Here is a 16152-nt window from a genome sequence, read left to right as displayed (position 1 = left end):
CTCTCCCCCAACATCAGCGGCAAAGGGGCTCTGATTTGTTTTCTTTGGCTGCGGGCCGCGAGCCTTCGTTGAAGCGCATGCGGCCCCACGTTTCGCTTCTCATGGGGACAGGGGCTGACACCCAGTTGATGGCTGAGCCTGGGTCTGTCCGTGAGAATGTTGTGCTGTCAAGCGGCTCCCACACCATAAGCTGTGTTTGGTTGAGCCTGGTGTTACGTCTGTCAACTACAAGTGTTGTCAGCAGGGGGGCTCGAAACCTTTTTGAGGCACACAGTGCGGGCTTCCCCGACCTCGCCTTCGCCAGGCCGGGTATCATGTTGGTGCCTCCCACACCTGAAAGATTGGCAGTGGTCTCGCAGGCGCGCGTGATTTGGGTGGTAGTAATATCACTGCAGGGCTACGGTGTGTAGGAACCCATGGGGGCCTCACACCTTGCATGTCCGGCTGCAGAACAACTCCTCAGCATGTTCTGGAGGGATGTTCAGTGGGGGAGCTTTTGTCACCTAGACTGATGTCAGCTTCCCCCGTATCAAACCGGCCCTTTCTGTCGGGGTCCCCCCTTGGGTGCGATTGCCTCGTGGGTAGTGTCAGGGTCAGATGTCCCGACTCTCTGCTCACACGGGTCCGGGGTTGGCTACGCACAGCGGGTGGGACCGGGCCGCCTATCTACAGTTCCTAGCGGACCTGCGCCACATGGCGGCGGGTGCGTTGGGAGTGTCATCACATATGGCTACAGCAGTACCATATGTCGAGGTGGATGGAGAGAACGCTGAGGCAGTGAGGCGGGGACTTGTATTTACACAACCCCACCCGTTTTCGGGTTTGGTACAGACCCTATTGTCAGGCTCACCAGCAGTGACAGCTCTGGTCAACGAGATCCAATCTCTGTGGACGAAGCAAGCCATCGTCGTGGCATTTTCCTCCCGGTGTTCTCTGGTGCCTGAGAAATCGGGAGGGGGGGGTGTCAGACCCATGCTGGACCTGTCCCATGGGAAGGTTCAGCATTTTTTGGATCGTCTCCTACCTGTTGAACACTGTCAGGTGGGGGTCTGGTTCTCCTCCATAGACCTGTAGGATGCGTGTTCGCATCCCCAATCTTCCATCCTAGGGCTTATCTATGCTTCCTTTGCAGGGTTAGCGTATGAGTACCAGGGGCTGCCGTTCGGCTTTTCTCTGGCTCCCCGCATCTTCACCAATACGCAATTCACATATGCTCTGTAAATAACTATGTACAGATACCGAGATGTCACACCATGTTACCTGTTACCTGTTTATTGCACAATGTTGTTTTTTATTGGATTCTATTATATGTTGTAACACTGTATTGCACATCGTTGCGGGCAAGACCACCCGCATTTCATTGTATACTTGTATGCCGTGACAATTAAAACTCTTGACTTGACTCTTGACTTGAAGTGCGTGGAGGCCGCACTGGGGCCTCTGCGTCGTCAGGGGTTACGAAGTGTATTCTGCCCTGACGACGTTCTGGTCCTTGGCGGTCAAGGTGGATCGTCAGGTCTTATACCAGGCAGGTTTCCTACCAGCCTGGGGTTGCTGTAGACTGGAAGTAGAGTACTCCTCTTCCCAGTCAACGGGTGGAGTGCTATGGGCATCCCTCTCAGAGCGTGTTGTGACACGCTCGGGAGGTTCCGTCCTAGGACGGTTACGGCGCTGTCCGTGATACGCCTGCTCGGTATGAGGGCATCTGCTCATTCCGTGGTCCCTCTTGGCCTCCTCTTCACCCCAGGAGGAGGTTACGGAGGTGGTTCTTTTCCAGTATGGAAATAGACCCGGTGAGAGGCAAGTGGAAGCGGCTAAGGTTCCCGTGTCAGTAGATTCAAGATTCAAGATTCAAGATTCAAGAGTTTTAATTGTCACGGCATACAGGTATACAATGAAATGCGGCTGGTCTTGCCCGCGACGATGTGCAATACAGTGGTACAACATATAATAGAATCCAATAAAAATACAGTGGTACAACATATTAATAGAATCCAATAAAACAGTGCAATAAACAGGTACATGGTGTGCCATCTCGGTATCTGTACATTAGTATTTACAGAGCATATAGGACATGCTAGTTAGCTTTAGTAGTGCAATACACTGTTCCTGATGTTATACTACTTTAAGTGGCCTTTCCTCTGGCCATAAGTGTGCGTGTGTGCGGCATGAGTGTTAAAGTGGCTGCTAGTGTGTGAGCGTGCTCAGCGTGCGTGTCGTGTATGTACTTGTGTGTGGATAGTTCAGTTTCTGTGTCTCTCAATGTTCATTGTTCAAGGCTCTGATGGCCTGGGGGAAGAAGCTTAGCCTAAGCCTCTCCGTCTTAGTCTCTAGAATTCGCAGGCGTCTGCCTGACCTCAGCAGCTGGAACAGGCTGTTATTGGGGTGGTGGGGGTCTTTCATTATCCTGCAGGCTCTGGATTTGCACCTCTTGTTGTATAGAGCCTGCAGGGGAGGTAGCGCAATACCCGTGGTACGCTCGGCTGAGCGCACCACACTCTGTAGGGCCTTCTTGTCCTGTGCCGTGCTGTTCCCATACCAGGCAGTGATGTTTCCGGTCAAGATGCTCTCTACAGCTCCTGAGTAGAAGGACTGGAGTATCTTCCCCGATACTCTGAACTTCCTTAACTGTCTCAGGTGGTAGAGGCGCTGCTTCGCTTTCTTTACTACTGTGCCTATGTGTGTTGACCATGTCAGGTCCTCTGAGATGTGGACCCCCAGGTACTTGAAGCTGCTCACCCTGTCCACGGTAGCCCCGTTAATCCTCAGTGGTGTGTGTGTCTCCCGCTGTCCTCTCCTATAATCCACGATCAGCTCCTTGGTTTTACCAATGTTCAGGAGCAGGCTGTTGTCCTGGCACCAACGTTCCAGTACCTCAACCTCCTCCCGGTAGGCCTTCTCGTCGTTGTCCGAGATCAGCCCCACCACCACCGTGTCGTCGGCGAACTTCACAATGGAGTTGGAGCTGAACTTGGCCACACAGTCGTGTGTGTAGAGTGAGTACAGCAGGGGGCTTAGAACACAGCCCTGGGGGGACCCGATGCTCAGGGTGATGGTGTTGGAGGTCTGACCCCCCACCCTGACCGCCTGGGGTCTTTCACTCAGAAAGTCCAGTACCCAGGCGCTCAGGGCGGAGCTCAGGCCTAGCTCGATCAGCTTGTCCACCAGTCTGGTGGGGACTATGGTGTTGAACGCTGAGCTGTAGTCAATGAACAACAGTCTCACATAGCCCCCCTTCTGACGGTCAAGGTGGGAGAGAGTGCTGTGCAGTACCTGGGAGACCGCGTCATCAGTGGACCTGTTTGTCCTGTATGCAAATTGCATAGGGTCCATATCACTGGGGAGAGAGGCACAAATGTGGTCCTTGACCAGCCTCTCGAAACATTTCATGACCACAGAGGTGAGTGCCACCGGTCTGTAATCATTTGGACATGTTGGGGAGGGTTTCTTCGGTACAGGGATGATGGTAGACATCTTGAAGCAGGCAGGGACTACTGACTCCGCCAGGGATTGATTAAATATGGCGGTGAACACCGGGGCAAGCTGGTTTGCACAGGACTTAAGTATGCGTCCTGTTATACCATCTGGGCCTGCAGCCTTCCTGGTGTTCACCTGCATAAATGCTCTTCTCACACTGTGTTCCGACAACGAGAGAGCGCCCCCGCCCCCCCGCGGTTGCCCCCCCCCCCTCCACAACAGCCGGTGCGCCAGTGACGTCACTAGCCAGAGGGCTAGCGGCGACACTGTCTACACCGAACCGAGCGTAGAAGGAGTTGAGTTTGTCCGCTAGAGAGGTGTCGTCGCTCCCCATTGAGGGGGCGCTGACTTTGTAGTCAGTTATTGTCTTCAGTCCCCTCCACAAGCCTCTTGTGTCGTTTTGTGCCATTTGTGTCTCCAGCTTCTCAGCATATGTCCTCTTAGCAAGTTTAACAGCCTTGCGCAGAGTGTAGACTGAAGCCTTGTATTCTTCCATATTTCCTGACTCTCTGCCCAGGTTATAAGCCGTGGTGCGTGAGTTTAGGGCTGTTCTTATAGTGCTGTCCACCCAAGGTTTCTGGTTTGGGAAAACCCGCGCCGTCTTTGTGAGGACAATGCCGTCTGCCACTGTAGTTATGTAGCTTACAACGGTGTCAGCATACTCGCTGACGTCACTGGCGCTTCCTTCAAACATGTCCCAGTCTGTATCCTTGAACGCGTCACGGAGCTCGGCCTCTGATTCGTCAGACCACTTTTTTGTCTCACGTGACACGACGACTTCGCGTGATCTCTGTTTGTATGCTGGGATTAAAAAGATGGAGTCGTGATCGCTCGCGCTTACAGAGCCCATCAGTGGCGGAGCCGCTACAGCCTTGTAGGCAGCTCTGAACGGGGTGTAGCAGTGGTCGAGTGTGTTCCCCCCTCTTGTGGAGCAGGCGATGTGCTGGAAAAAGGTCGGCATCACTTTTTTCAGGTTTGCCTGGTTGAAATCACCAGTCACTATCGTCGCGGCTTCCGGGTGCTTGATCTGCTGTTTGTTGATGTGGTCGTGTAATTCCCCCAGCGCTTTGCCGGTATTTGCCTGTGGATGAATATACACGACGGATAAAATGACCGCGGTAAACTCACGGGGTAGGTGATACGGGCGACACAGGATCTGGAGATGTTCCATATCTGGGTGTACTGGGGGTGACCTCGCCCCTGGGGAGGGCCTGGGGTCCTCACCAGGGGGGTCCCCATGGGCAGTAGGCTGTCACACGTCATGTTTTTCACCGACGCCTCCCTCGCTGGAGACGCGTCGAGCCAACGCAGTAGGGGGCAGCTGGCAAGCCATGCTGCCCGGTCTGCGCTACGTTCAATGTGTTGGTATTGAAAGCGGTCCTTCTGGTCCTCAAACGGTGTTTGATCAGGACGGACAATACGACGTCAGCGTCGTATATCAACAGACAGGGAGGAGTATGCTCCCCCCGTCTGCACCGGGCGGCGGGCGGCTGGCTATGGGCGTTCTCCATCTGCGCGGCCTGAGGGCTCTCCACATCCCCGGCAGGGTGAATGTGGGTACAGGTGTAATGTCGCGGGGCGGTCCTCACCCTGACGGGTGGGGATTACGTCCGGACATAGTCAGGCAGGTCTGGGACCGATGCCGTGCCGCCTGGGATTCTTTCCCCCATCTGTTAGGTCAGTTGTTGGGGCGGGTACGTTGAGGAGCGCAGGTCCTTGATCCTGATTGCGCCGGACCGGGGCGCAGCTGTGTGGTTCCCGGTCCTGATCCAGCTCTTGGTATCCCGTCATGGCCTGTTCCTTGGTCATCGCGGGCCCTCTCTCAAGCGCACGGGTCTCTGTGTTAGTTCCCTGTGCTGGGCCAGCTGCTGATGGTTTGGCTGGTGAGAGGGTGAGTCTGGAGAGGATGGATCCTTCTGTGGTTGGTACCATCCGGAACGCGCATGCTCCCTCCACTATCGCGGGGTACGCGGGTAGGTGGCGTATTTTCCAAGAGTGGTGTAAGGCCACCCTCTTGTGAAGCGTTTCCTGCTTGGCGTTCGACGCCTTAAGCCGGTGAAACGCTCTTTGGCTCCGAGCTGGGATCTTCAATTGGTCCTCGGTCGGTTGTCCTTGGCCCCGTTTGAGCCTCTTGAGCAAGCGCCGTTGGAACAGCTGTCGTTCAAGACTGCGTTCTTGCTGGCCATCACCTCCGCTAAGCGCGTGGGTGAGCTTTGTGCTCTCTCGGTGCGGCCCGAGTGTCTGTCTATTCGTTCCCATAGCGGTGCCACTCTGCGGCCTAATCCAGCCTTCGTGCCAAAAAATATCCGGAGTTCTTTCCGCTCCAGGGATATTATGGTTCAGGCGTTTCATCCGCCTCCTCACGCTAGTGAGTTGGAGGCGGGCCTTCACCTGTCATGTCCGGTCCGGGCTTTGGAGATTTACCTCAGCCGTTCTCAGGGCCTCAGGGCTACCGATCAGCTCTTTGTCTGTTACGGTGGCTCTCGTGCTGGTGAGGCACTGTCGAAAAAGGCGCCTGTCCCATTGGTTGTGCGAGGGCATTGCCCTTTGCTACACGTTGGCCGGGCTGGCTCCCCCTGGAGGCGTCAGGGCGCACTCCACTCGTGGAGTGGCGGCCTCTGCCGCCCTACTGGGTGGGGCCTCGGTGGAGGACATCTGTGCTGCGGCTTCATGGTCCTCACCGGGTCCCTTCGTAAGGTTTTACCTTATGGACATGACCGGGGGTTCTGTCTCCCAGGCGGTTCTGAGGTCTGGGACCTCTCCTGCTTCCCGTCCTTTGGTGGGGTAGAAGGAGTGTGTGGGTGTGGGCCACAATGTGTTGTGTCACATGTGGTTCCGCCTGTGCTGTGCGTTCAAGAGGTTTTAGTTCCCTCTTGTTCGCACTCGGGTGGAGTTGACTGCCGCCCCCTCTTCATTAGGAAGGATGGGGTGACGGGACTCCCCTCCCCCCTGATGTGGGCTTTCGGGTCCTCAGGGGGTGCATTTGTCGGTCCTCGCGTCTGCTCTGTCCCCATATCTCGATGGCGAAGAGCAGGACGCGATTTGCCAGTACGACTAATATAACGATAGGTTATGTATATAACCTAGTTATATGAGTACTGGCTGAGCGTCCTGCTGTTAGCTTGCCCTGAGGTCCCTTGGGGAAACTTTTCTTGGAAAACGGTTTTTCCGAGGAAGAGCGAGTGGTGACCACGCCTAGTGCTATATAGTACGTAGCACTAGGGCGGGGCCTGGCAGGTGCTGGGTGTATTGTTTTTTATTCGATGATGGAGTACACTAGGTACTGGAGATGAGGTATATCTCGATGGCGAAGAGCAGGACGCTCAGCCAGTACTCATATAACTATTATCGTTAACCCTTCACTACCACACTACAGAAGGTTAACTCTTTCACTACCACACTACAGAAGGTCAACCCTTTCACTACCACACTACAGACGGTTAACCCTTTCACTACCACACTACAGACGGTTAACCCTTTCACTACCACACTACAGACGGTTAACCCTTTCACTACCACACTACAGAAGGTTAACCCTTCACTACCACACTACAGAAGGTTAACTCTTTCATTACCACACTACAGAAGCTTAACCCTTTCACTACCACACTACAGAATGTTAACCTTTTCACTACCACACTACAGACGGTTAACCCTTTCACTACCACACTACAGAAGGTTAACCCTTCACTACCACACTACAGACGGTTAACTCTTTCACTACCACACTACAGAAGCTTAACCCTTTCACTACCACACTACATAATGTTAACCCTTTCACTACCCTACTACAGCCGGTTAACCCTTTCACTACCACACTACAGACGGTTAACCCTTTCACTACCACACACTACTACAGAAAGACGGTTAGGAGCAGGTGAAAATGAGTGCGTAACTGATATGAGAGGAGGTAATGTGTGGAGACAGGGTTTGACAGATATAGGAGCGAGAGAGTCTGTGTGTGTGTTTGTGTGTTTGTGTGTGTGTTGCGGGGGAGGTAAGTGGCTCAAGGAGTGGGCGGGAGGGAAAGTACAGTAAGAGTGTAGCAACCTAGTTTGAGGTAATCACACACATAACATACACATACACACATAAACACATACACAATGCATACACACATAAACACATACACACATAAACACATGCACAATGCATACACATAAACACATCCAGACATCCACATGTGAACACGTGAGGAGGGGCAGAGGAATGACAGAAGACAAGAGAGGGATGAGTGGAAGAGGGTAGAAAGAGAGGGAGAAAGTGAATCCGTTCGTGTATGAATGATTTAACAAGATCAAAGAAGAAGTGTGGCTCCCAGGACACTGCCTTTATGTGTGTGTGTGTGTGTGTGTGTGTGTGTGTGTGTGTGTGTGTGTGTGTGTGTGTGTGTGTGTGTGTGTGTGTGTGTGTGTGTGTGCTTCTCCCCCCTGCAGGACTTCTTCAGTAAGTCAGACCCCTTCCTGGAGATCTTCAGGATAAATGACGATGGGAGTGGATCACTTGTACACAGAACTGAGGTACGGATGAGCGCGCACACACACACACGCACACACACACATATTAGTAATTTATCCACAAAAAGAATTACTTAGGACACTTAGGGCTAGATCCACAAAGGATGGATTGCACGGAGCAAGTTGCACCCTTACTTACAATTCATTATGAATTGAGAATGGGGGACCCTGATGTAAACAAGACGAAAGTATTTCTCTGGTCTGCATCCCCTTAACAATTGTGTGTATTGAGCCGTACTGTATTGTACCCATTCTGAAATCTGTTAATACAATTTTCATTCATTCAATCAATTTGCACGGTGATTGATTGAATGAAAATTTTCATATTAGTATTCGACTGCATGTGATCTAATCTGTAAATAAAAAAAACATGCTTTCTTTGGTGTGTGTGAGTGTATGTATGTATGTATGTATGTATGTATGTATGTATGTATGTATGTATGTATGTATGTATGTATGTATGTATGTATGTATGTATGTATGTCTGTCTGTATGTATGTATGTATGTATGTATGTATGTATGTATGTATGTATGTATGTATGTATGTATGTATGTATGTATGTATGTATGTATGTATGTATGTATGTATGTATGTATGTATGTATGTATATATGTGTGTGTGTGTGTGTGTGAGTGTGTGTGTGTGTATGTATGTATGTATGTATGTATGTATGTATGTATGTATGTATGTATGTATGTATGTATGTATGTATGTATGTATGTATGTAGTATGTAGTATGTATGTATGTATGTATGTATGTATGTATGTATGTATGTATGTATGTATGTATGTATGTATGTATGTATATGTGTGTGTGTATATGTGTGTGTGTGTGTGTGTGTGAGAGTGTGTGTATGTATTTATGTATGTATATGTCTGTGTGTGTGAGTGCGTGTGTATGCATGTGTGTGTATGTATGTATGTATATGTGTGTGTATATGTATATTTATGTGTGTGTATATGTGTATGTATAATTATGTGTGTGTTTGTGTGTGTATTTATGAACGTGTGTGTGTGTGTGTGTGTGTGTGTGTGTGTGTGTGTGTGTGTGTGTGTGTGTGTGTGTGTGTGTGTGTGTGTGTGTGTGTGTGTGTGTGTGTGTAGACGGTGATGAACGACCTGAGTCCAGTCTGGAAGTCCTTCAAAGTTTCCCTGAACACACTCTGCAGTGGAGATCATGACCGGGAGCTGAAGGTGAAACCGCAACCCAACAATTCTAATCTACCTGGAAACCAAAGCATGAGCCAATCAAAACATCAGCCTGTGCAAGAGCCAATCAAAACATTACCCTGTTCACAAGCCAATCAAACCATTAACCCGTTTATTAATCCATGAATACCATTATTTTGTTCTGGTTCTTACTAATAAATGGTAGAAATTGGTTCTACAGTATATACCGTACTTTTCGCACTATAAGCCGCACCTGAATATAAGCCGCAGCAGCTAAATTGAATGATGTGTACATATATAAGCCGCACTGGACTATAAGCCGCAGGTGTTTTAATGTTTAATTACCATATGTAAGGGTTCGTGCACAGAGGGGATTGTCGGGAAAGAGATGGCTGTTTGAGGAAGCTCCCATTTATTAACATTTTTGTTTAAACAGGAACGATAGCCAGTTAGCAGCGCCGGGTACAGTAGGTAGCAACGTTAGCTCTCATAACGTTAGCCAGTTAGCAGCTCCGGATACAGTAGGTACCAACGTTAGCTCTCATAACGTTAGCCAGTTAGCAGTGCCGGGTACAGTAGGTAGCAACGTTAGCTCTCATAACGTTAGCCAGTTAGCAGCTCCCAGTTAGCAGCTCCGGGTACAGTAGGTAGCAACGTTAGCCAGTTAGCAGCTCCAGGTACAGTAGGTAGCAACGTTAGCTCTCATAACGTTAGCCAGTTAGCAGCGCCGGGTACAGTAGGTAGCAACGTTAGCTCTCATAACGTTAGCCAGTTAGCAGCTCCCAGTTTGCAGCTCCGGGTACAGTAGGTAGCAACGTTAGCTCTCATAACGTTAGCCAGTTAGCAGTGCTGGGTACAGTAGGTAGCAACGTTAGCTCTCATAACATTAGCCAGTTAGCAGCGCCGGGTACAGTAGGTAGCAATGTTAGCTCTCATAACGTTAGCCAGTTAGCAGCGCCAGGTACAGTAGGTAGCAACGTTAGCTCTCATAACGTTAGCCAGTTAGCAGCGCCGGGTACAGTAGGTAGCAACGTTAGCTCTCATAACGTTAGCCAGTTAGCAGCGCCGGGTACAGTAGGTAGCAACGTTAGCTCTCATAACGTTAGCCAGTTAGCAGCGCCGGGTACAGTAGGTAGGCAGCATGTTGAAAGAGGAGCCCTGAGCTGCTCATACACTAGACCAGGGGTAGGCAAACCTAGGCACGCGTGCCTGCATAGGCACATTTTCATAGGCACAAAAAAAAAAAAAAAAAAAAAAAAAAGTATATATATATTTTTTTCTTTTTTAAATATTATAGTGAAATATTTTGCACTGTTGTCGCATTTAGCTTGTTGAAATCCTCCCACAGGTTCTTTTTACTACCACATATTTAATTGAGACCCTTTATTTGTTTATTATTTCAATTTAGCTGGAAATACATTGCTACATCATTCAGTAACATTTGCAGAGCTTTATAACAAAAACATTATTACGGTCACCATTGTGACCAGTGGGATTATTCAACACATTTTATTATTTATTTTTCTATTTCATTGAACATTGCACATGTTAAAAGCCATTTTTTTTACTCAAAATGTGAGTATTACCAAGTCAACTTGTGTTCTTAAAACAATGACAATAAACATAGTTTTATTAGGTTGAAATAATGTGGTTGTGTACTTATTTTTCTGTTAACTTATTATGGATTGAAAACTGAAAACCTTAATGCACAGTAACTGAACTCAATATTTTTAAGTTCTGGTAACTTATTATTATTAATTTTTTTACAGTGTAGTCTTGCAATCAATCAAAACTTATTTACACGATATACCTCACATTCACCCTCCATTCACATCCTGGTGTTCTCCTGGTGTTCTCCATTAGGCCTGTAGGTGGAGCTATGACAGCACATAGCTCGATGGTGTGTGATGTGTCCAAAAATGAATGGGCAAATGTGAGTGAAATGGTCGCACTGTATGCAGCTGTTTGTCTACATTGCATTCCTCCCCCCCCCCCAACTCAGATTTAGGGTTGATACAACCATCATAATAATATTGTTAATAATAACAATAACAATAATGATGTAATAATGTAGAAATTATCATTAAAAAGACCCGATTATAAGAAAAATTACGATGCATGGAATATTGTTGAGGCACACTAGTTACAACTATATTTCAAACAGGCACTCCATGTCAAAAAGGTTGCTGACCCCTGCACTAGACTCTTGCCGTAATGGTTTGTTGACGTGAGGCGGAGGAGGAGGGGCAAGGCGTGCACTGCTGCAGCAGATTTAGGAGTCTGATCTGACGGTCACAGAGCTGAGGGAGTGCGCCCAGTTAGCTGTAAAAATCCATAGATTAGCCACACCGTTATATAAGCCGCAAGGTCGAAAAATGGGGGGAAAAGCCACGGCTTATAGTCCGAAAAGTACGGTAGACATTTTTTCACATGGTGCTCTCTGCTGATGTCACAGTGTTATTCATGGTCAGATGGTGCTCTCTGCTGATGTCACAGAGTATTATTCATGGTCAGATGGTGCTCTCTGCTGATGTCACAGAGTGTTATTCAGGGTCACATGGTGCTCTGCTGATGTCACAGTGTTATTCAGGGTCACATGGTGCTCTCTGCTGATGTCACAGTGTTATTCATGGTCACATGGTGCTCTCTGCTGATGTCACAGTGTTATTCAGGGTCACATGGTGCTCTCTGCTGATGTCACAGTGTTATTCATGGTCACATGGTGCTCTCTGCTGATGTCACAGTGTTATTCATGGTCACATGGTGCTCTCTGCTGATGTCACAGTGTTATTCAGGGTCACATGGTGCTCTCTGCTGATGTCACAGTGTTATTCAGGGTCACATGGTGCTCTCTGCTGATGTCACAGAGTGTTATTCAGGGTCACATGGTGCTCTCTGCTGATGTCACAGTGTTATTCAGGGTCACATGGTGCTCTCTGCTGATGTCACAGAGTGTTATTCAGGGTCACATGGTGCTCTCTGCTGATGTGTTATTCAGAGAGTGTGAAACAGCTCATATCAGCAGTGCGCCTAAACTCTCACCTTTAGCAGCAAGAATTGCGCTCTGTATGTGTGTGTGTATGTGCGCGCATGTGTGTGTGTGTGTGTGTGTGTGTGTGTGTATTGTGTGTGTGTGTGTGTGTGATGACCACACAGCGGCTCTCAGTTATTCTTTTCATGAATAAACATGAACTCACTCATTAAATATGCAGAAACGTCTTAATACAGCATGATTCCTGACAGCGGGGAAAAAGGGCTTGCACATACACACACACACACACACACACACACACACACACACACACACACACACACACACACACACACACACACACACACACACACACACACACACACACACATTCTCTCCTATCTCTCTCTCTCACATATATTCATACACACATGCACACACACACATACATACATACTAGGGGTGTAACGGTACGTGTATTCGTCCCGCGACTTTACGGTACGGACATCACGGTTCGGTACATCCAGCCATACGTCTCATACGACACTAGGTGAAACTAGTAGGGGTGGGGGGGAAATCGATACGTAGTAGTATCGCGATACTTTGCGTGGCGATACTGTATCGATACAGGGACGCCAAGTATCGATATTTAACTATGCATAAAAAGATTATTATTATTATTTTCTTTTGTATAAGGAAGTTGCATTGTTCATTTCAATACCTGTAATAGTACAGTAGTCCACACACACACACACATGTGCATTCAGTTAAGTTGGAATATGACTGTAATACAAACAGTTCAGTTTGTCAGGTACATGCAACACAGATTACAGTGTTTACATCTGTCTGCTTGAGAAAATACCATGTTCTGCAATAAAAATGATTGAAGTGAGATGAACAGACTGAACGATAGGTTATGTAGATAACCTAGTTATATTAGTATTGGCTGAGCGTCCCGCTCTGAGCCTTATGAGATACCCCTTATCTCCTATGATACCTACTGTATCCTCAACGAACAACTACATGCACCCACACCTGTATGGGGCCCCGCCCCTATGGAGGCGTAGCCCATATAACCATGACTCTGGTCACCAAACACCCTTCCTCGCCAAATCCCGTTCCAGGAAAAGATCCCTCAAGAGGGAACTCAGGGCCGCGCAGAGCGGGACGCTCAGCCAATACTAATATAACTATCGTTATATATCGTATTTGCTTATCGCGTCCCGCTCTGAGCCTTATGAGATATGGGGAAGAGCGGACGCGAGACCCGACAGATGTACCCCCTGAGGACCCGTAAGCCCACATCAAGGGGTGCGGGGAGCCCTGTCACCCCATCCTTCCTAATGAAGGGGGGGCGCAGTCAACTCCACCTGAATGTGAACAAGAGGGAACCAGAACCCCTTGAACACACCGTACAGGCGGAACCACGTGTGACTCAACACACTGTGGCCCATACCCATACACTCCTGCTACCCGACCAAGGACGGGAAGCAGGAAAGGCCACAGACCCCAGAACCGCCTGGGAGACAGAACCCCCGGTCATGTCCATGAGGTAAAACCTTACAAAGGGACCCGGGGAGGACCATGAAGCTGCAGCACAGATGTCCTCCACCGAGGCCCCACCCAGGAGAGCGGCAGAAGCAGCCACCCCACAAGAGGAGTGCGCCCTGACGCCCCCAGGGGGATCCTGCCCAGCCAACGTGTAGCAGAGGGTAATGCCCTCGCACAACCAATGGGACAGGCGCTGCTCCGACAGTGCCTTACCAGCACGAGCCCCACCGTAACAGACAAAAAGCTGGTCGGTAACCCTGAAGTCCTGAGTACGGCCGAGGTAAATCCCCAAGCACGGACTGGACATGACAGGTGAAGGCCCGCATCTAACTCACTAGTGTGAGGAGGAGGACGAAACGCCTGAACCACAATATCCCGGGAGCGGAAGGAACTCCGGATATTCTTAGGCACGAAAGCAAGATCAGGTCGCAGAGTGGCACCGCAATCGGTCCGAAAAGACAGGCACTCTGGACGTACCGAGAGAGCACAGAGCTCACCTACGCGTTTAGCGGAAGTGACAGCCAGTAGGAACGCGGTCTTGAAGGACAGCTGTCCCAACGGCGCCTGCTCGAGCGTCTCAAACGGGGCCAAGGACAACCGACCGAGGACCAATTGAAGATCCCAAGTCGGAGCCAAGGAGCGTTGCACCGGCTTAACACGTCGAGCGCCAAGCAGGAAACACTTCACAAGAGGGTGGCTGAACAAGACATCCCCTCAAACCCCTCATGATAGGAGGATATAGCTGCTGCATATACCCTCACCGTCGAAGCCGACAGTCTATCAAGGAGAGACTGGAGGTAACTAAGGACAGCATCCAGGGGGCAGGAGACTGAGTCCCGGCCCCCCGCCTTACACCACACTTGGAACATACGTAATCTGCCCGCGTAAGCGCGACAGTGGAGGGAGCATGCGCATTCCAGATGGTAACACCATCAGGATCAAGAACCTGCGCCCCTCAACGTACCCGTCCCAACAACTGACCTAACAGATGTATGGGGAAGAATCCCTGGCGGCACGGCATCGGTCCCAGACCCGCCTGGCCATGTCCAGACGTAATCCTCACCCGTCAGGATGAGGACCGCCCCGCGACAGTACACCTGCACCCACATTCTCCCAGCCGGGGATGTGGGGAGCCCTCAGGCCGCTCAGATGGAGGACGCCCATAGCCAGCCGCCCGCCGCCTGGTGCAGACAGGGGAAGCGTACTCCTCCCTGTCTGTCGATACACGACACTGACGTCGTATCGTCCGTCCTGATCAACACCATTTGTGGACCAGAAGGACCGCTTTCAACACCAACACATTGAACGTAGCGCAGACCGGGCAGCATGGTTTGCCAGCTGCCCCCTACTGCGTTGGCCCGACGCGTCAACAGCGAGGGAGGCGTCGGTGAAAACGCGACGTGAGACAGCGCCGTAACCGTCCTAGGATGGAACCTCCCGAGCGTGTTGACAACACGCTCTGAGATGGATGCCCATAGCCCTCCAACCGTTGACTGGGAAGAGGAGTACTCTACATCCAGTCTACAGCAACCCCAGGCTGGTAGAGACCTGCCTGGTACGAGACCTGACGATCCACCTTGACCGCGAAGGACCAGAACGTCATCAGGGCAGAACACTCCGTAACCCCTGACGACGCAGAGGCCCCAGTGCGGCCTCCACGCACTTGGTGAAGATGCGGGGAGCCAGAGAAAACCGAACGGCAGCCTCTGGTACTCATACGCTAACCCTGCAAAGGAAGCATAGATAAGCCCTAGGATGGAAGATCGGAGATACGCATACGCATCCTACAGGTCTATGGAGGAGAACCAGACCCTCACCTGACAGTGTTCAACAGGTAGGAGACGATCCAAAAAATGCTGAACCTTCCCATGGGACAGGTCCAGCCTGGGTCTTACACCCCTCCCTCCCGACTTCTCAGGCAGAGAACACCGGGAGGAGAACGCCACGACGATGGCTTGCTTTGTCCACAGAGATTGGATCTCGTTGACCAGAGCTGTCACTGCTGGAGACCCTGACAATAGGGTCTGTACCAAACCTGAAAACGGGTGGGGTTGTGTAAACACAAGTCCCCGCCTCAGCGTTCTCTCCATCCACCTCGACATATGGTACTGCCGTAGTCATATGTGACGACACTCCCAACGCACCTGCCGTCACGTGGCGCAGGTCCGCCAGGAACTGTAGATAGTTGGCCCGGTCCCCCCGCTGTGCGTAGCCAACCCTGGAACCGTGCGAGCAGCGCGTTCCGTGTCGGAACATCTGACCCTGACACTACCCACGAGGCAATCGCACCCAAGGGGGAACCCCGACAGAAAGGGCCGGTCTGATACGGGGGGCTTCCGATGAAAAAAGCCCCCCCACTGAACACCCCTCCAGAACATGCTGAGGAGTTGTTCTGCAGCCGGACATGCAAGGTGTAAGGCCCCCATGGGTTCCTACACACCGTAGCCCTGCAGTGATATTACTA

The 16152-nt window shown here is 50.4% G+C and overlaps 1 protein-coding gene across 1 annotated transcript in view; it reads left to right on the top strand.

Moving 5' to 3' along the window:
* cpne4b (copine IVb) overlaps positions 1 to 16152 on the top strand; it is a 262123-nt gene that overhangs the window by 156622 nt on the left and 89349 nt on the right. The window contains exons 6-7 of the mRNA XM_084312573.1: positions 7914 to 7997; positions 9101 to 9190. Of these exons, the coding sequence (XP_084168699.1) occupies positions 7914 to 7997; positions 9101 to 9190 (174 nt within the window). The remainder of the gene's footprint in view (positions 1 to 7913; positions 7998 to 9100; positions 9191 to 16152) is intronic.

Source organism: Notolepis coatsorum (assembly GCF_963971535.1).
Source record: "Notolepis coatsorum genome assembly, chromosome: 4".
Lineage (NCBI taxonomy): Eukaryota > Metazoa > Chordata > Actinopteri > Aulopiformes > Paralepididae > Notolepis > Notolepis coatsorum.
This window is presented reverse-complemented; position numbering and strand designations above follow the sequence as displayed.